Genomic DNA, 20,468 nt, shown 5'->3' on the forward strand with positions numbered 1-20,468 from the left:
TTAGCCTCCTTAAAGACAAATTTTAGCCAGATTTCAAATCACATAGACTCCATAGCTCAAGGGTAAGGCACTAATCCAAGAAAATTTGGTGGTCACGCTTCTTTTACCTCTCTTTTTCTCCTAAATTTTTGGCCTCTCTCCTAGACGACCTAGCTAGGGCTGCATGCAAATTCCTTTAGAGGAGAGTATTTTCTATTCTGATTGGACAAGCTACTGCAATGGTGTCTCCTCTAGGGATCCTCAAGGTTTCATGTAATTCCCATGGTTCATTTAAGAGAAAACTCAAGCCCTAGCTCGGTCTTTGGATGCCCATCTTGAACGTCATAGTTGAGAGGTCTTCTTGAGGGTTTTTGCACACATTATTTGGTGGAATAAATCATTCTAAACCCTTTCCCTACACTACCTTGACCTAGTGAGCTCCTTGGACAGTCTCCTCCCATAGTTATTCATAAACCCTAGGTCTCATGTGGTCCCATTCTAGGCTTCTCAAGGAGGACGAACGCCTAATTAAAGGCTTATAATCATCATACAAAGCTTCTTGAAAGGAAAACCCACATCCATGAGTTTTTTTAATTTTAGCTTGCAGAGGAAAATTGAAAATTTACTACAACAAAAAACCTTGATCTGCATTCCAATGAAAGCTTCAGATCTGCCTTGATTTGCATGCCAACAGTTGCCTTGATTTTTGTGCATAGCTCTTACACATGCAACCTCTCACATGCGATCGTACATCCTAAAAAAATATGCATGTTGTGCATTGCCTCGATTTAGGTGCATCCGTCTCACTCTTGCAACCTGCCTCGATTTGTGTGCTACCCCTTTTCCCTCTCTCTTACTCACATGTTGCTCCTTGATATGCATGCCAACTTCTCTTGAAGTGTGTGCTGCCTAGGAATTTGTGCCATATTCTCTCCAAGCAATTACTTTTATCCTTTTTCCCCAACCTCATAATCCACAAAGTCAACCTCATAAATCACGACCTTGTAATTCATGACAAGATCTATGGATTGAGATTAAATCTCGTCATCTCCTTATATCTTATGGTTGTGATTTAATCATAAAGTCACTTAAACGTACTTTATAATAAATAATTACTTTAGCCAACATTAATTAATTAATCTACCTTTACATATGAAAAAAATAAAATTCACTTTGCTAGAAAAGTATGTTGGATATCTTCTGCATGCTCGACACTAAGCCTATGCAGAATCACTTGTCGGAGCCACCAAAATTCAACAAATTTCAAGTTCTAGAGCAATTAATGCAACTTAAGAAATTTCACCTCTTTATTAGATGTTTCCCAAGTCTAGTCCCCACGAATTTTCACCTTAGTTCTGAAATATAATAAAACAACAACAAGCAGTGGACAATGTTTCACTTCTAATCAATCCCAATCCACAAGGCCATTCAAGAGAAAGGATACCAAAACTAATATCACAGGTTTCAACCCTCTAGGGCAGTTTTATCATGCATAAACCAAGTTATAGATTCACTTGATGACAACAATAATTACAACAGTAAATTTTGTCTATTATCTCCAATATCAATGTTAAACCCTTAACAATTTCAACTTCAACTTATGTTCAATCAGCAAGACATATAACTGTTGGAACCTGCCAAACCATGAAGAAAATGTTAAAATCTGAAAGTTCTATGCAGAAATTTAAAAAATTCTTTGTAGAAACTTGAAAGTTCGATGGAGAAAACTGAATGTACTTGTAAAAAATTGAATGTACTTTGCAGAAAACTGAATGAAACTGAATGTACTTAGCAGAAAGCTGAATGCACTTCGCAGAAAACTGAATGTACTTTGCAGAAAGTTGAATATTGCAAAAAACTGAATGTTCTATAATGTACTTTGCAGAAAACTAAATGTTCTATGTTGTTACAATTACTTAGAATGTAAATTTCTTCTTCACAATTTTTCAGATCAGCAATTGTAGATAGAACATAAACTTAATGATCATATGAAGACAACCAAGCACAAATATGAGACACTGAGAGTTAGGTCCAATGACCAGGGCAAAACCCGCAAGGGGAAAACCGAAATGATTCTTTTTCTATTAGATTTTTTCAATTGTTCAACAGAGTACATAGATAGAGAGAGAGAATGAGAATGAATAAAGTCACCAATGTTTGATCAACTTGCAGCTGAAGTGCTCTTGCTTTTTGTTTGACGTTCTCCTCCTTCTCTTGATTAAATCTTGTCCTTCACACTTGCTCCAACTCGTCTCTCTCTTACTCTTCACTTGCTTTCACACTTCTCTTGAACACACTCAACACTAGCTCTCCTTCTTCACAATGAACATGCTACATCAACTCTTGCTTGCTCTTGCTTAAATAGATGAGAAAAGAGAGGAGTTATGAAATGAATTCATGCCTTGAGCCAATAATATGAGAATTGAATTCCATGAGGGAGGAGTTACTCGAGGAGAAGTGTAACTCATCCCAAGAATAGAGAAAGAGGTACACACGTCTTGAGGAGTTACAATTCGAATTAAGGAGAGAGAGAGATCTACACTTAGACATGAGAGAATATTTGGTGAGAGTTACAAATCGAATTGAATGAGGAAGTTACAAGTGCATTTAATGAGGAGGAGTTACACTTTTGCCATACATTGAATTAGTGAGGGAGAGTTACATTCTCTTAAGTGTGGAGTTACTACTTATTCCAAGAGAGGGGTTCAATTTGCCGAGTAAGAGATTCTCAATTTAATTTACTTATTTCATGAGAGGATTCGTTTTTATTAATCTACTAAAGGTGAATGACTTTAGACTATTTTATAAATAATAGTATCATAATAATAATAATACTAGTAAGGAAAAAATATTAATTCTTGACTTGTATAATTATGATTGATTTGATTTTAAATTGGATTCCATATGTTGAGATCATTCTTGATCATTTAGACATGACTTTTAATTTTTGGAAAATCACTTCCAAATTGAGATGTGACTTACTATTTTTGGAAAGTCATATTGGAATTGTTAGAAATGATTTTTTTTTTATAGGTGGTTCAAATAGAACTGAAAGATATGATTTCTTCTAGGAGAAATTCATCCCTGAGTTGTCAAATTTTAACACTCCCTCTCAGCTAGGGAGGAATTTCTTTTTGCATCAAAGATCTTTGCTTCCTCTAATCTCTTTCATTCATCTCAGTTTCGCTTTGCTCTATAACATCTGTAACAATGAAGTCGCAATCTAAAGAAGAATCATCCATTTGACACAAATTTGGAAAGGAAAGAATCATCACATGTCACATAGACAAGGATTACACTCAACCAATTTTCATCTCAAAAAATTAAGTGATAGAACATAGACATCACATAGACAAGTCTCAAACAAGTCACAAAGACAAGAATCAAACACAACTAAGTGTCAAGTGGTGGAACACCTGTATTCTAGATAAGTCACACAGACAAGTCTCACTACACCTATTGGCTAGATAGGTGGCTCTTCCCACGTCCCAGACTATGGGTCAGATGAATATTGAGGCCTACTCTTGTGGCACACACTACATAAGAGGTCCCTCATTGTCAAGAGCTTTCCGAAATCAGTCCCTAATCAAGTGAGCTCTGACAAGGGGGAAAGGCAACTCAGTGTTCTCAATAAGATGTGATCGCTTCCCGGAAGGGTCATGTCCATAAGTCCAAGCTACTCTCTAAAAACCAAGAACTTTCCTTTCGGTAAAGCTTTGGTAAGAATGTCAACTATCGGATCATCAGTGGAGATGTGATGGAGACTCACTACTCCTCTCTGCACCATATCCTGGACATAGTGATACTTGATCTCAATATGCTTGGACTTGTCATGAAACACAGGATTTTTTGCAAGACGAATCCCACTTTTATTGTCACAATATATAACTGTTGTGTCTGGAACTTGCTCAAATAGTTCCCCAAAAAGTTTTCTCAGCCAAGCTGCCTCACAACTAGCCATGCTAGCAACAATGTACTCAGCTTCAGTTGTATTCAATACAACAGACTTTTTTATTCATCCAAGAGATCATGGCAGATCCCAAGCGAAAGCAACACCCAATAATGCCCTTTCTATCAGCAGAGTTACGTGCCCAATTAGCATCAGTGTGTATCCATGAAGTCTTACATTTTTAGCAGTATATTTCAATCCTAGATTTATAGTTCCATGCAAGTATCTGAGTACATGTTTTGCAGCAATCCAGTGGGCATGAAAGGGATCAATCATATGCTGACTTAAAGTGTTTACAACAAAGCATATATCAGGCCTAGTGTTTACCAAAAACATCAAAGCACCAATGAGTTGTCTATACTCTGTGGGATTTGCTAGACTAGGTCCTGCAACTTTGCCACATAATTTCTTAAAGTTCATTTCCATAGGAGTATGCATGGACTTACATTCTACCATAGCAAATCTTTCAAGAAGCTTAACAACATATTTTCCTTGAGAAAAATAAATTTCACCAGGTTTTTGCTAGACCTATAGACCTAGAAAGTAATGCATCAAACCAAGTGTGGAGCAGGTAAATTCTCAGTGCGGACACAAACAATTCCTCTAGCTCGAGAGAGTGGGTCTAGCCACAAACAAACAATTTATGGAAAATCTCCTTAAGCTAGAATCAATTAAGAGGGCCTACCTTTTAGAATGCTATTCCGCTTGGTGATGATCCTGCTTCCTCACTCCAACTATCTTCCGTTCCCTTCCTTCGAATGCCTGAAACAAGCAAACAACAACAACAACAAACGTGACAACATGCAATATTGTATTCAGCCTACGTAATAGGTCAAGGAACATTAAGCCATAAAGATGTAAAATGGCACTTCTTGTAGGAAATCAATCGATAGTTGCATTAATATAAAGCAGAAAGAGATTACAACTGGTGCCTTGACGTTGTTGGCCTCCTTCGACGTATTCGGGTTCCACACTTCTGCTAGCACTTCATGGATAGCCCCAACAAATGGAAGTTTAAGGCCTCTTTCCCTCTAGTTTCAAATCAAACCAAAATCACACTATTCTCCCTCAAACACACACTAGAAAGCTATAAGCTATAAATGACTTGCTGGTTATTCACACTTGCTCCAAAACTCCAACTAGCTTTTGCTTGGGAAAAAGAGAGGCTTATATAGCTTGAATGGATGGGAGATGGTTCCTCTCATCATGGGAGAAGGTCTTATCTCTTGAGGTTGTTCCATCCTAATAGGGGAAAGGAGCCCAAACTGATTTCCTTGGCTCTATCCGGCCCAACCATCTACCAGACTTCCGTTATGAAGCTTCTAGACATGGAAGCTTCGGCTCCTTATTTAAAAACCTTCCAAAAGAGGATCGACGCGAATAGAAAAGGGCTCAGTTGATCCAATCGGTGCGAGGGTTAGTTTTAACCTTTGTAAATCGGCGTGAGGAGAAAACTGGTTAGTAGCGCCGATCTTGTAAACAGGGAGAGAAGGAAGATTCTTGGGAAAGGATGCAAAGGGGAATTATTTTGCTCATGAAGAGGGACATACTGGGAGTTTCTTCATGATGGGAAAGCATGTCGGGTACACTGTAGAGGTCCTCCAGGATCGTAGACATGGAGTGCAGGGACAATGACAAAATGCTGTGTAACAGATGCTCCGTAAATCGTGAAGGCCAAACTAGAGTGGGGTGAAATGATTTATAAGTGGAAGCGGAGAACCGGAGTCCGTCATCGGAAAACCTGCAAGCAAGCATAGATACATATACATCACCGAAAACTTTGAATAATGATACATGAATTGTGGTATGGACGCAACCATCTAAAGAATGTTCATGTAAATGGATCCAAGGCATGGGTGCAGCCATCCAACAGAAAGGATCATAATGAAACCAAGGTATGGTCACAGCCACCCAATAATGAGAAGGATCACATATAAAAGAGACATGTATATCAACATGACCATGTCACATCGCCTCGCAACTTCGACTTGTGTAATCTTAGCCCAGGGTCTTGTGCTCGAAACGACCTAATCAAAGTACAAATCCTAACATGTGAATGAATGTGTTGAAGTCGAACATGCTAGGAAGTCGCTTGATTACTGGTCAATGATGTGAACCGTTAACAAGCGCGAGAGAAACCACCAATAATGATGATGGCTTTCAAGGAACTGGCAGCACAATTCATGGAATGTGAATAAAGAAACTGATGTCGAACACCTGCGAAATCACCTGATCGAAAGCCAATGATGTGAACTTATCGTTGAGTGCGAAGAACTTCCCATTAAGGCATGCAAGCTCTAAGGTACTGGAAGGGAGTCTCTCGGCCAGCTCCCTGGATAATGAGCTGAAGTCGACAGGAAACGACCGTGTCGAAGGAGGGCCATGATGTATCCCACATCATCGACACGAGAAAAAATGATGCAAATGATTTCAGATGATATAGAGAATCAGTAGTATGTGCAACTGCAGAAGAACTGACTCTTGAACATATCGGCGACACGATTTCGGAGTTTGGCAGCTGTTGGATCCATAGGATCGGTGGTCATGATGACGTGGCAGAGATAAAATGGAAGGCAAAAATAAGCGGCCCAACCCGGGAAGCTCAAATGAAAAGGAGGATATCCCAACCCGACACGAAGCAACAAGTGTCATGTTCAAGAGTGAGTTGCCGACACGACTGATCGAATTTCCAAATTTCCCCCCACCATTTCTGGTAGGTAGCCCAATTATTTTTGATCGCAAGTTTGAAGGGGATAGCATATGCTTGCATTGTAAGTTCATCCTTCGGACGAATCCGACCTAGTAAGTTTAATGAGCCCTAGGAAGGAGAAGCTCATGTTCGTCGTGGCGATGAATCCAGTGTCATTTAACATTAACGAGTCTGACAAAGGTGTAACTCGGTATCTTTTTCATGTTTAGAGAGTTTGAAAAAGACACGGAAAAGAAAACTCCACATGGTCCCTGTTAAATTATGGTATGTTCTATGCTTAGAGCAGTTTACTTAGTTTTCTTCTTATTATCCATAGATTAGCAATCACATATACATATACATTAAGTAAAGTGCAGATAAAACATTAAATGATCAATAGAAAACAAGCCAAGAGAAAAGACACAAGATGTGACGGCTAGCCAGGGATAAACCCCAATGCGGGGAAACCTTTTGATCAAATCTTCTTTTATCTTCAATAGTTCAGCAGAGAAAAATAGTACAAAATCTGAATTCTGTAATTTTATATTAGTAGTAGCAAACCCTAGATCAGCAAAGTCAAACTTGGTCAAACTAGTTGAAATTGACCTCTAAAATGCTTGGTCAATTTCCGGTCAACTTGTCCTCGAACAACTTGAAGAAACAACCCTTGAACAGCCCCAAAAGTACAATCAATTTGCAGATTTCTAAAGTCAACTTGCAGCGCTAAACTAGGGCAGTCAACACCGGTCAAACCAGAGGTCAGATCACCTCGGTTTTTGTGCCAAAAATTGCGGCCCGCCTAGGAGAGGCAACCACACTCAATCTGCGCTTCTGGATGGTTGACGCTGGTCAAAGAGATGACCTGTTGCCCTAGAATCCTTCTTTCTGTGTCTTCCTTGCCCTAGGACGTCTTCCTTTTAGCTACATGTGTGAGAGAGAGAGGATCCTTTTATGTGTAGGAGAGAGAGAGAAGATGCGTGAAATGAATTGTCCAAATGAGGAGGAGGCTCCTTGAATATATATGCAAACGTTGAGGGTGAATAGACGTCACTGTTGGGCTTCTGAGCCTACATAAGTTTGCTGGCCGACCTTGACAATTTGTCCATAATCAAAATAAATTCATATTTCCATAAATATATATTGGAATTGGATGATCTTTAGATCAATCCTATACCTCTCAATGAGAGGAATCTAGGAAAAATATCAAAAGCCATAAATAAGGTGATCCACATGGAGTTTGGCCCTAGTTACCAATTTTAACACTCCCTTTTCATACATTTGTGTCTTTCGAGCCTGAAAAGGTAGAAAACGATGCTTGAGAGAACCGCTTGACCATTCCAGTCAAGGAGTACCTTTTTTGTAAATAGTGCATCCGAGCCCGAAAAAGGGGTAAACATATACTAGGCGCACAACGTTTCGCAGCCTTTTACGAGTTCAAAACGTCGAGCTCGACAATCTTTTCGTGTTTAAAGAGTGGGAAAAGAGCTTGAAAGCAGACCCTCCATTTTATTCTCTTTTATGAGTCAAAAAGGGAAAAATACTCGGCGATCTTTTCATTTGAGATTTACGAGTCGAGGAAAGAGCTGAAACATGACTCCGGTACTGTAATCGAAAATCCATCACCTGTCGCTGCACAAGAAAAGGTAAATGCATTATCCAGTTTTGAGGCAAAATAGGTCAAAAAATACTTAAAAACCCTAATATTTCATGAAAAAATGAATAAAATGGGGCAAAAGTAATTATTTTTTACCATTCACCATTTTACCTTTGCATGAAGAGCTTTTTACCTACTTGTGCCCTAATTTTTCCGGAGCAGATTGCAGGAGATCCGGGAGGTCATTTGTCGAGCCATCAGTTGCAGGTAAGAGCTAAGACCTTAAGCTCCATTTTCACACTGATTTTTCCTGTTTTTATCCATTTTTGGGGTTTCATGGGGAACCTTTGGCAAAACTTTTTCGCCCTCGGTTGGCGTGATTTCTGGGCACGGAATCACATCGATCGGGGGTGGCTAAAACTGCCAACTGCGCTGTCGGCGCCACTGTTTTTAAAACAGCCGCACCGACGCTGTGAGCAAAAAAATTTGCATGTTTTTTACTGAATTCGGCTGTTTGAACCCAAATTTTTCTGGCCAAGGATGATCATTGACTTGATTACATGGTTTTTGCAGGAAGAAATCGTGAAAAATGGTGGATTGGAAAGAACGTGAGCATGAGGATATTGATACTCAAGCAATAGCTGATCCAAATTGTTTGGAGGCTTTGAGGAACTGTGGGCTCCTCAAATTCTTTCTTACACTAGGTATACGGGCCCAACTTGAGTTGCTACGGTACCTGATCAGTCTCTGGGACATAAATCGGGGAATTTTCATCATAAGTGACCAAGAGCTGACTTCAGACATTTATTTCATCACAGGACTGTCCCAGAGAGGGGAACCAGTCAACCTCTATGGGTCGAGGCTGATTGGGCAAGTGTAACTATGCTACTTGCCGAACATTGCCCAAAAGCTCTCAAATCCAAAAGCGGCAAGATCGAGATTGACTATTCGGGATCTTGTGTTGAGAGTGTTACTGTTGACCATCAACAGAGTGGCTAGGTCCCAAGCACTGCATGAGACCAACAAGTCGAAGTTTCAGTACGCTATCGACTGCATGACGCCCACCATCTTTAATTGGGCGGAAGCTATGAAAATCAACATGAAGCGCCAGTTATCAAAAGCTAAGGCGGGACACCTGAAGCAATTTTGCTTCGGTTCTGTGCCAGTGACCTTTTTCTTGGAACGGGTGCTGTTGCTCCAATACCAGCTGACTGAGGTAGATTCGCTGATGCCACGAGACCCACGGATGGTCCGTTGGAGCAAGTTGATGCCCAGGGTTACGGGGGGCCAACAGATGTCCTATAAGCCCGCCTTTTTCTCGTGGCTACGACGACAACTGATCGTAGTGGAGGATTGGCCTTACAGCGGTACCGACTTCCGTGGAGATCCGGATATGCCGCTCCCAGAAGGGGAGGATTTTGATGATGGAGGTAAAAACAAACAAATTTTAATTTTTGATGTTTTTTATTGTTTTTGAAATATATGTGTTCATGACACTTCAATTTTATGAATGCAGATGTTGGACTAGAACGCCCTGCCAGGATGTCCTCGATCGCCAGGCGCGTCGCTCGACAGTTTGATGTCACTCCTTATCAGGAGGGAAGCGACAATGAGGAGGAGATTGCACGGAATCTCGAGGGTTTGACCCATGGGATCCCAGAGTATGCTCGGATGGGTGATGTCCCACGCCAATACTAGAGGCATACGGTGGGGGTGTTAGATCGGATCCGCCAACTGCTGACTCGCGTAGTCCGAGCAGTTACATGCTATCATGAGGATCACGCTCTTTAGTGCATAGGTCTAGCATTCCATATTTTTGAGGCTTGCAAGCCATCGATGTATTTCGAACACACATATTATTTTTTGAGGTTTTGATGTATGACAAACATTACCGGCACACACACACACACACACACACACACACACACATATATATATGTTGTACTTCTTTGCTTACTATGGTACAAATGTTTTTGTTTTTTGAGTTGTTACATGTTTCGCAAATGTCTATCCAGCACATAATTAGCTAATGCATCTGTTAATGTATTCATGTGTCGAGGAATATGATGATATGTAATGTAATCAAAATTTCTCTCTAGCAGACGAATACGTAGATACATTCTCAATATCTGAGGGTTTCTGATGGAATATTGCCCGTTAAGTTGAAGAACAACAAGCTGTGAATCAAGGTTGACAACCAATTCCCGGATGCCAAGAGCAATAGCTTCTGACAATAATTCGATAACCGCGCTATACTCAGCGATGTTATTAGTTGTTCGACCTAGACATATACCTTGAAGATCAATCAACTCATCATGGGGGTCATAAATGGCCCATGCCGCGGATGATAGATTCTGGGTACTACGGTAAGTACCATAAGCGAAACCGATGTGAGGAGACACTGACATTTGCAAAGAAGGAAAAAACATAATAAGCGGGGAAGCTGCTTGCAAAATAACACACCAAACCACATTGTACAAAAATGAATGACACTATTGTACATAAGTAACCATGCAAGATGGCCTAAGCATAGTACTTTTTGAGATAAAGCCCGTTGCGGGGCTTCTCTAAGGGATTGCCCTCATAGTCAATGAGTTCATAAGCCCCTTTTTGTATTACACATTTAACAATGTAGGGCCCATGCCACGGGTTCGAATTTGCCTGCCCCCAACTTATGCTTAGCCTGATCATATAGAAGAACCAAATCGCCCTTAGAAAAGGCTTGAGGAGAGATAGACTGATCAAAGTGGGTTTTGACCCGCTTTTTCTGTGCTTCGATAACCAAAGCAGCGAGACGGCGAGTCTCGTCAAGTTGTTCTAGGTACAAGAGACGCTCTTCCTGGGGTGAGGTCTCAGGGAGAAGTTCGACAGTCAATCGGTAAAGTTGCTTCCAGACCATAGACTAGCTGGAATGGTGTGAATCCAGTTGTGTCCTTGGTCGACGTTCGGTAAGCCCACAAAGCTGAAAAGAGCATGAGATGCCAATTGGACTTGTGCATCCAAATGGTGTGCTGAAGCATCATGACCAGGACTTTGTTCACAGCTTCAACTTGGCCATTGGCCTGAAGGTAGTACGTGGTTGAGCCATCGTGGCGCAAGCCCAACGTAGAGGTTAGCTCGGCCATCATGTAATCTCGAAAATGGGAGCCATGGTCGGTGACAATGGCTCGAGGCACTCCAAACTTGGAAATAACATGATTGAATAGAAATCGAGCCGCTGTTTTACTGTTCGCAGAGTATTGTCCGCCAGATAGATGATTACAACCTGAAATGTGCCCAGACTTTGTCTATCATCAAAATCTGGAACTGTGTCGTTCTCCCAGGGAAACTGAGCTTCAATCTCCTCTCCCCGGCAACGGCGCCATTTTATGTTATCACCCCAAGAAACTCTCCTAGGTTGTATCTCAGAGATGCTTGGGAACATTACAAACTCAACAATATGTTGGAAATGGATGAATGGAAGGAATGATGCATATTCAAGCCAGATAACCACTTCTACTATGCTTAACCCCAGACATGGGTGAACACCCCCAAACTACAAGGCTTTAGACCACCAATTACTCATAGTTTGAGGGTTAGGTGAACATGGAGAATACTGACCACACCAGCAGATGCACAAGACCATGTGATGGCTGGCTGCAACCAGTAAAGAGGTCTGCAAATCTATTTCCTAATGCACACACAGGATGACAGGTCTCTGGCACTAAGTAAACAGAAACTTGCATAGCACATTCAATGATACATACTAGATTCTAACACAGAGGTGGGATGACAGCGCTTCTAATGCTAAACATCAAGAGCACATGAAAAATACATAACAGAAACAGCCTAGAACGGAGTAGAAATGGAAAGTGAGCAATTAACAGCAAAAGAAGCTTGTATTAGCTGAAAATGAAGACCAGACGCTGCAGGTGTCACAGTAGTTACAGTCTCCAGAAGTTGAACCTTACATCAAAACTACAACCATCAACCCTGATTACATCTGTGTTCTGGGTATGTATAGAGTTTGATTACAAAATGTTCTGCTATCCTATGCGTGGAGGGGTCATAATGGACCACCAACCACCTTAACTCTCTGATGGAGTCTCTGTTACGATTTGCTGGCTTTTAATGAACAAATTGACCCTTTCTGGTACTTTGTTGTACTCCTCGAGCAAGTTGAGTGTTGTATGAATAAATTTCCATAACTGCTGAAGGCATTTAATTGCTCGAGGATTGTCCTTTCTCACTCTCAGCCATGCTGTCTCTTGAATGAGGTAGTTGAAGATTAACTGTGCAAAGTGCTGAATACTGGCTGCCTTCTTCCTTCAGATGCACGGGACAAGACAAAGACATGAAAACTGCGTGGGAATGAATGAGGGCAGAGAATAAACATTAGCCATTGGATCACATGGATGGACGGCGGAGATCTATCGGCGGGAGGCGTCAGGAGGAAATGGAGGCGAAAATGATTGCGATCCGTCGGATTTTGTAGATTGGATGGCGGAGATTGGTCTACAGGGGATATCGGGAGGAAGCGGGAACAACAAACGTGAACCGTCGGATCGCGGGCGAGCAGATCCGATGGCAATCAGACGGCAAAGGTGCACGGGCGATAGCGAGTGGGGAAGGTACGAGCGGATGGTAAGTGATATTCCCCGCACCTCTTATGGGGTCGGGCGGTATTCGTACGCGGGGAAGCGATGCAATAGAACAGCGACGCGTGGCGGATGTGATGGGCGGGAAACCGCTTTCCCCGTTGGTTAACGTGCGGGCGGTTTGCGGGTGTGGAACAAGCGAATGTCGTCAGATCACGCGACGGGCGGTCGGATGGCGGGGGAAACAAACGGAGTTTAACGTGTGGGGGAAAAGGCGGAGACCGTTGGATCGAGACGATCAACGGCTCAGAATAAAAGGCGGCAAAGGGTTATGGAGGGGCGGGGTCACGTGGTTACGGTGATATGAGGGTTCGGGCTTAAGAGCGAGGGCCCTCTACTATGGGTTTTTTAAACCAAGAAGCAGGAGAAATAGAGATCATAGGAGGGCAAGGGGAATAGAATAGGAGAGGAGAACAACCATTATAGGTCTTTCCCTGAGCACGACCGAGGATCTAGCTTGCCTTCAGCTTCTGAGGATCAATGTATATAGCAGAGCTAACACTGGCTCCTTCTGGGGATGAGATCCTCCCTGTGAGGTCTCAAGAACTGCAGACCAATGCCTTCATACAAAACCAGCTTTAAAACATTGCCTAGTATTCCATTGGGCATGGAGTCTAATTAAGTCTATGCTAAAACCTATAAAGAAAATGCTTACAATCATTAAGGCCTGAGGTCTTTAAACAACATAAATCTTAAAAAACTGGCCATCTGATGGGCCATCAAAACTGTCTCCTCCTCTCGACCGGTTCATCATAGATCAACAAAATTGGGTTGATTTGATCCTCTACCTCAAAGAGTTTGGGGCATTTGACCTTATCAGGTAGAGATGATCTAAATTTCATCCCCTCTGTATGCTCTCCTCCTTTGATGTTCTTCATGGGAGCTTTTGTACACCTGATAAATAACAATGGTTGTTGTGTACTTATCCTTGTCATCTGTGGCCTGCACAATTAATATGAATGGCAAACCAATGTATTCTTGTGTGGAGGACACAAAGACATCATCTGCTCCTGCATCTTGCTTAGAACAGTCCTCATCCAAGGAGGAGTCCCAAAACTGTGCACCCTCTTCCTCTGTCATCTGGCAAGCTACTCTTTCAAGCTGTGTGGAGGCCAACTGAGCAGGTTTCAGAACTTCAAGACTGAGGTGATCAGTATCAGTCTTGAGAATGGAGCTATGACCTGCCTGAGTGCCTAATGGGCAACTATGAGGGATTGTCACTTGAGCAGACAGAGGGACAAAAGATGACGGGGAGCTTTCCTCTCCCTTATTGATCACTGGGCAGGGGACAACAGCAGGCTGGTCAATTTGCAGATCTGCATTGTCATGTGAAGATGAGGAGGCTTCAGACTCAGATTCTTGGAGGATGGTAGGACTTGCTGCTGGCTGCTTCTGCTGATCAGCTTGTTGTTCTGCAGCTACAACAAATTGGTGAGCAGTGCCTATAGATAATGACCTTTCATAGGCAGCTCAGGAAAGGGGCACTGCCCTTATCTTCCAAACCATGGACCTCCTCCTCTTCTTCAAAATGCTCTTCCTCTATGACTACACTCTGAAAAAGGGTTTTCACCCTTTGGTCTTCGTTTGTATCTGTGCTTCTTTACAGAATCTGCAACTGCTCCTCTCCTGAATGCTGCTCAACTCTTAACTTGGAAACTTCAAAGGCCAATGACTCAATCATTCTGGCAATTTCGTCGATCTTATGATCTGAGGATGATGAGAGTCCATCCCTCTATAAGTTCCCAAACTCAATATGATCATAGAGCAGATCTTCCTTATCCCCCCAATGCTTTAGGAACACATCATCTAAAGCCTCAATGTTTGCTATGGACCTAGGGGCTAATTCGCTGAACCATTTTCTAGCTTCCCCATCTAGGCTTTGGACAAAAACCCTCATCCACACATCCTCTTCATAGATATCTAGGTTATCAGCATAATAATAAAAAGACTCTAGATGCTCTTCAGCTGTTACTCCTTCTGTACCAGTAAACTTAGGCATATATTCTTGATAATCTCCTGCAGGCATGGCATTCAAAGGGACAGGCAAGACTAAGGGTCCATACCTAGTAGCAACGATTCTTTCTATCTTTGTAAGAGCTTGCTGACCTGCCATGACTGGGGTCTATGAAAGGATACTTGTAGACTGAGTGGTATGGATTAATGAAAAGGATGACAGAAACAGAGGAATATGATGGACAGCATGGATGCTTTCTTTGGACTGAAATCCGAAAGGGAAATGAATGAATAAGGAGCTAAATGAATCTCTGATGGTGATTTTCACTAGTAGAGATACATAGGATTTCTAAGGCTTACCTGATTCTGATGCTCCTTCCTGCAAAATTTTCTTTTGCTTAACGATCTTCTCAGCGTTAGGCACTGGTTTAGCTGGTGATTTCTGAGGATTTCTTCGAGTATGTCTCACAAACTGAGCCAAGACTGCAATGTGGAGTCGCCAAAAGATGGTCTTCCTCCAGTGGAGTCGCCAGATAGATGATTATAACCAAAAATGTGCCCAGACTTTGTCTATCATCAAAATCTAGAGCTGTCATTCTCCTAGGGAAGCTGAGCTTCAATCTCCTCTCCCCAGCAATGGCGCCATTTTATGTTATCACCCCAAGAAACTCTCCTAGGTTGTATCTCAGAGATGCTCGGGAACATTACAAACTCAACAAAATGTTGGAAATGGATGAATGGAAGGAATGATGCATATTCAAGCCAGATAACCACTTCTACTATGCTTAACCCCAGACATGGGTGAACACCCCCAGACTACAAGGCTTTAGACCACCAATTACTCATAGTTTGAGGATTAGGTGAACATGGAGAATACTGACCACACCAGCAGATACACAAGACCATGTGATGGCTGGCTGCAACTAGTAAAGAGGTCTGCAAATCTATTTCCTAATGCACAGACAGGATGACAGCTCTCTGGCACTAAGTAAATAGAAACCTGCATAGCACATTCAATGATACATACTAGATTCTAACACAGAGGTGGGATGACAGCCCCTCTATTGCTAAACATCAAGAGCACATGAAAAATACATAACAGCCACAGCCTAGAACGGAGTAGAAATGGAAGTGAGCAATTAACAGCAAAAGAAGCTTGTATTAGCTGAAAATGAAGACCAGACGCTGCAGGTGTCACAGTAGTTACAATCTCTAGAAGTTGAACTTTACATCAAAACTACAACCATCAACCCTGATTACATCTGTGTTCTGGGTATATATAGAGTTTAATTACAAAATGTTCTGCTATCCTATGCGTGGAGGGGTCATAATGGACCACCAACCACCTTAACTCTCTGATGGAGTCTCTGCTACGATCATCCACGATTGCTCCTCCTACATCTATATGCCCAAAATATGTGGACATTCCTCATCATTGTCACCCTTGTACCCATGGCATTTGGCCTTGAGACCTCTGTGTCCTTATCCATCTCATCATTATTCACATGATCCCTATCACTTGAAGGATGTACCTTGGACCTGTCTTTCCCCTTAGGGGTTGGGAACACCTAATAGGGTCGTTTATTAACAACTCCTAATTGGGGAGGTAACACTACTTCAAGCTCAAAGCCCCAAATTTGGAAGGGAAACCCCATATGAAGTCTCACTGTGCCCTTGATAAACAAGCTTGTTTCACTTAGATGCACTAATGAATTATTATACCTAAAGGTGAGGAGGTGCATTGGACATTATATGTAATTGGCAGGTGGTTTCATCATGGGTTGGGCAACTTAATTGGGGCCCAAGTCCACTAGAGGATCATATTGACACCATAGGGGATGCATTGAAAGCCATGGTACTCCATCATGTGCAGAGCATCATTTCACACCATGGGCAGCCTCAACACCTTCGGCAGTTTGTTTATTGCCCCACATTATTCACGAGATGATGCACTTGGACTAGTGTGCCTAGTCGACGTACTGTATGGAGTCGCAGCTGATTCGAGGCCTAGAGGAGGTTTGTCTCACCATTGAAACATCAAGAGACCCATGAGACAAGTGTTTGTGCCCCAAAACCATTTTGGGGCCCCACATGATGACTTGCATGGAGAATTAGAGGCCATCCCCTAATTGGTGATTTGTGGATCCCTCTCTCTCATCTTGGCACCTAGATGACTCAGTGTGGCCCTCCAACGGCCCTACATCAACATGACATCATCAACTCGGCTAGCATTTGGAAGGCTAATTTATAATTTGAAAAAGCTACTTGGTCGGCTTGTGACCAAGGCTTGTTTCTTGCCCATTATTTTAATGTTTTGGGGGCTAATTAGGCTAATTCGACTTAGTGAGACTCATATAAATAGAACTCACTCTCATTTGTGAGAGATCGTCATCATCACCTGGGTTCTTCTCTTGTAAAGAACTCGTACTTTTTCTTTGGAGCTATTGGAGACTTTTGATGCATTTCGATGTGTGGAAGATGATTTGCTTTTCTTCTTTGGAGCTTCTTCTTGAATGATGGATGGATATATTGCATGTCTCTTTGTAAGTGCTTAATGTTGATGGAATTTTTCTTTGAAAGTTGTTTAATGTATGGAATTGCTGCTCTAGAATATGCGAATTTGTGCCCTAATTGTTGAAGATTAAATTTGGAAAGCTTTTCTAGTAGAGTATTGCATATGTTATCCAATGCAAGGCATGTAATGAATGTTCCTAGTGAATGAATGTCTTTGAATTCTTCATGAAACTCCATTATATCTTGAAGATGGTTAATGTTTGAAATTGGTACCTAAGGCATCCGCCCGAGTTTCATCCATAAAATCTCGTGACGAAAGGTCTATTGTTGAGTATGGTGGAATTTTCTCAAACACTTAGATCAATAAAGTAAACACGTTGTTTATATAAATTGAAATTCTCCAGTACGTGCCCTACAAATTTCCAATTGCCAATGACCAATGACTGTCCAACAATGAGATGCCAACATGAACTGTTCTGGTAGAAAATAGTCTTGACTATAGTCAAGATGCAGTCCAAAATCTCTTGCCATGTTGAAGCTATGGACTTCATTTTCTTTTTCGATATGGATATTAACTGAAGCATTAGGGAACTGCAAATTCATTGTAAGAATACTCCCAAAAGATTTTCCATTCTTGTTTATATTATTTGTCTTCAAAATAAAATACAAAATGTTAATTGGTTGAAACCTAAAACGATTTAATCCCAATGACCCTTTTAGTAGAACTAAGAAAACCACCCCAACTTCTGCCGGTTGACTATTAACCTAGTATTTTTTGATAACAGATAATCCTCTAATTTGTCCCAATTCATTGCATCTCTGTGTCATACGAAATTTCTAGATGGATTACAAAATTGTATTCAATTTAGACCTAGTCCAGTGGTTAGAAATTATACAGGGTCTATTTGTTATCTTTTCAGGGTATTAATTGAGGGGTGATATTTTTTGCAGGGTCTGACACAATGAAAATTGTTATGGCAAGTAAGTTGTCAGAGATAGGTTTAACAGATCAAAACAACGCTGCATTGCTCAAAGAGGGAGTTGTATTTCCACTTCTTGAAATGATTTCAAATGCTAATTTGAAGTCAAAATTAGCAGCCATTGGAGCACTTCAGAATCTTTCTAGTTTACCTGAGAATGCTTTACAAATGATCAAAGATGGGGTGGTCCGACCCATCTTGGACCTTCTATGCACACCACAGTCAACTGTATTGGCTTTGAGAGAAAAAGCTGCTAATACCTATGCAAACCTTGCTATGTCTACAGCATTGCCCCAAAGAACAAATGACACAATAGCTGCATTGTTGGAATCTGATGAGATCATATACCAGCTATTATCTTTAATAAATTTGACACCACCTTCAATACATGGAAGCATTGTTCGAGCATTCCATGCCATTTGTTGTGTACCAGCGGCTGTTGAGGCAAGGACAAATTTAAGAGAGGGAGGAGCAATTCAAGTATTGCTTCCCTTTTGTGAAGCTACATACTCTGAAATGCGAGCTTATGCTGTGAAACTGTTGTTTATCTTGTCTCAGGATGGAGATAAAAGCAAATTAGTAGAACATCTTGGAGAAAAATATATGAAATGTTTAGCAAAACTTATTTCAACATCTTCAAATGAAGAAGAGAAAGCTGCTGCAGTCGGAATAATTGGAAATCTTCCCTTAAATAGCAAGGAGATAACAGAATGGCTTCTAGAAGCTGGGACGTTGTCTACGATTGTGAATATCCTTTCTTCTGGAAGCCTTCAAACCACTGGTGATTTTGTGAAAAATCAGTTAGTTGAAAATACTGCAGGAGTATTATGTCGGTTTACAGTACCCACAGACCCCGATTTACAACTCAAAGCTGCTGGAGCTGATGTTATTCCAATTCTTGTAAGGGTTCTTCAATCTGGTACTCCTTTAGCAAAGTGCAGGGCAGCCATTTCACTTGAGCAATTTTCACAGAATTCAGGAAATTTGAGCACACCAGTCAGGAAAAAGCAAGGCTTTTTATGTTTCTCACCTTCTTCTGTTAGGCGGTGTAGAGTTCACAGAGGTGTCTGTTCAGTTAGAACTTCTTTCTGTCTTGTTGAGGCCGAGGCTATTATGCCTCTAGTTCAAGCTCTTGAAGAGAAAGAAGGAGGTGCATCAGAAGCTGCACTGAAGGCTCTCTCAACTTTGGTAAATGATGAATACTTGGAAAATGGTGTTAGAGAAATTGAACTGGCAGATGGTATTAAGCCAATTGTCAGATTGCTTACTGTTGGATCCACAGGAGAGCAGGAAAAAGCTGTCTGGATTCTGGAAAGGGTGTTTCGGAATGAAAGTTACAAGTTAAAATATGGAAATGCAGCTCAGATGCCTCTTGTAGACATCACACAAAAGGGCACAAATGCATCAAAGCGCTTGGCAGCAAAAATCCTTGGTCACTTGAATCTTCTTCATGAGCAGTCTTCCTACTTCTAATTTCATCCATAATGTACGCATTGTAGAACTATAAAATCTTCTTCATGAGCAGTCTTTCTATTTTCTCTAGGATACAGATATCATATTCTGATATTGACTGATATGCCAAATGAATAATTCCCTAGGTATGGGGTTTTCTGGACCAGCTTTTGTCCTGACAAAAAATGATGAAATAATTTCAGGTGTACACTGGAGCATCTATTATTTCCTGTACATTAGAGAAGCACATATTACACTAGTGGAATTGAAGGGAAGTTCATTTACAGTAAGCCGAAATTATTTGACAGATACGCTGTTTAAGATTTCTATTTGATAGTTATAGATGTTATGGATTTCCCTCTTTGGGTTTTTAAGTTGAGAGAAGATTCTTACAGGCTAGCGCTATAGAAATGGAATTGCAGAATTTTAAATAAACTTAAGGTATATTGTGGGGATGCTAGTGCATTTGTAACAATGTAATGAGCCATATCACTAACCACTAAACCTTTCTTATGACCATTTGCACATGCAGCTGTTCATAAGAGCCCAGTGCAGACCTGCCAGGCCACCATGAGGTTGTGGGTGCTTAATAAGCTTGGAGTTATGTTTGGAGTTTGAACCCTCAATATCACCACGTCAAAAAATGACATGCTGATAGTTTTATATTTGATTTAATGTTTCAGTTAATGTTAAACAGTTGGAGGTTAAGCTTGTTGTGGTC

The 20,468-nt window shown here is 41.3% G+C and overlaps 1 protein-coding gene across 2 annotated transcripts in view; it reads left to right on the top strand.

The window, feature by feature from the left end:
• Positions 1–20,131, top strand: part of LOC149220240 (U-box domain-containing protein 43-like) — a 55,358-nt gene extending 35,227 nt beyond the window's left edge. Inside the window, exons 3-4 of one of the 2 annotated variants that reach the window (XM_089384708.1) lie at positions 18,267–19,781; positions 19,951–20,131. In XM_089384708.1, the coding sequence (XP_089240834.1) occupies positions 18,267–19,768 (1,502 nt within the window). In that variant the 3' untranslated portion in view covers positions 19,769–19,781; positions 19,951–20,131. Of the gene's footprint in view, positions 1–18,266 lie in introns of both variants that reach the window. The other variant, XM_089384707.1, reaches the window with a different exon arrangement.
• Positions 20,132–20,468: the final 337 nt, after the last annotated feature.

Source organism: Pinus tabuliformis, chromosome Q (genome assembly GCF_031772625.1).
Source record: "Pinus tabuliformis cultivar Carrire ecotype Pingquan chromosome Q, CPIR1, whole genome shotgun sequence".
Classification (NCBI taxonomy): domain Eukaryota; kingdom Viridiplantae; phylum Streptophyta; class Pinopsida; order Pinales; family Pinaceae; genus Pinus; species Pinus tabuliformis.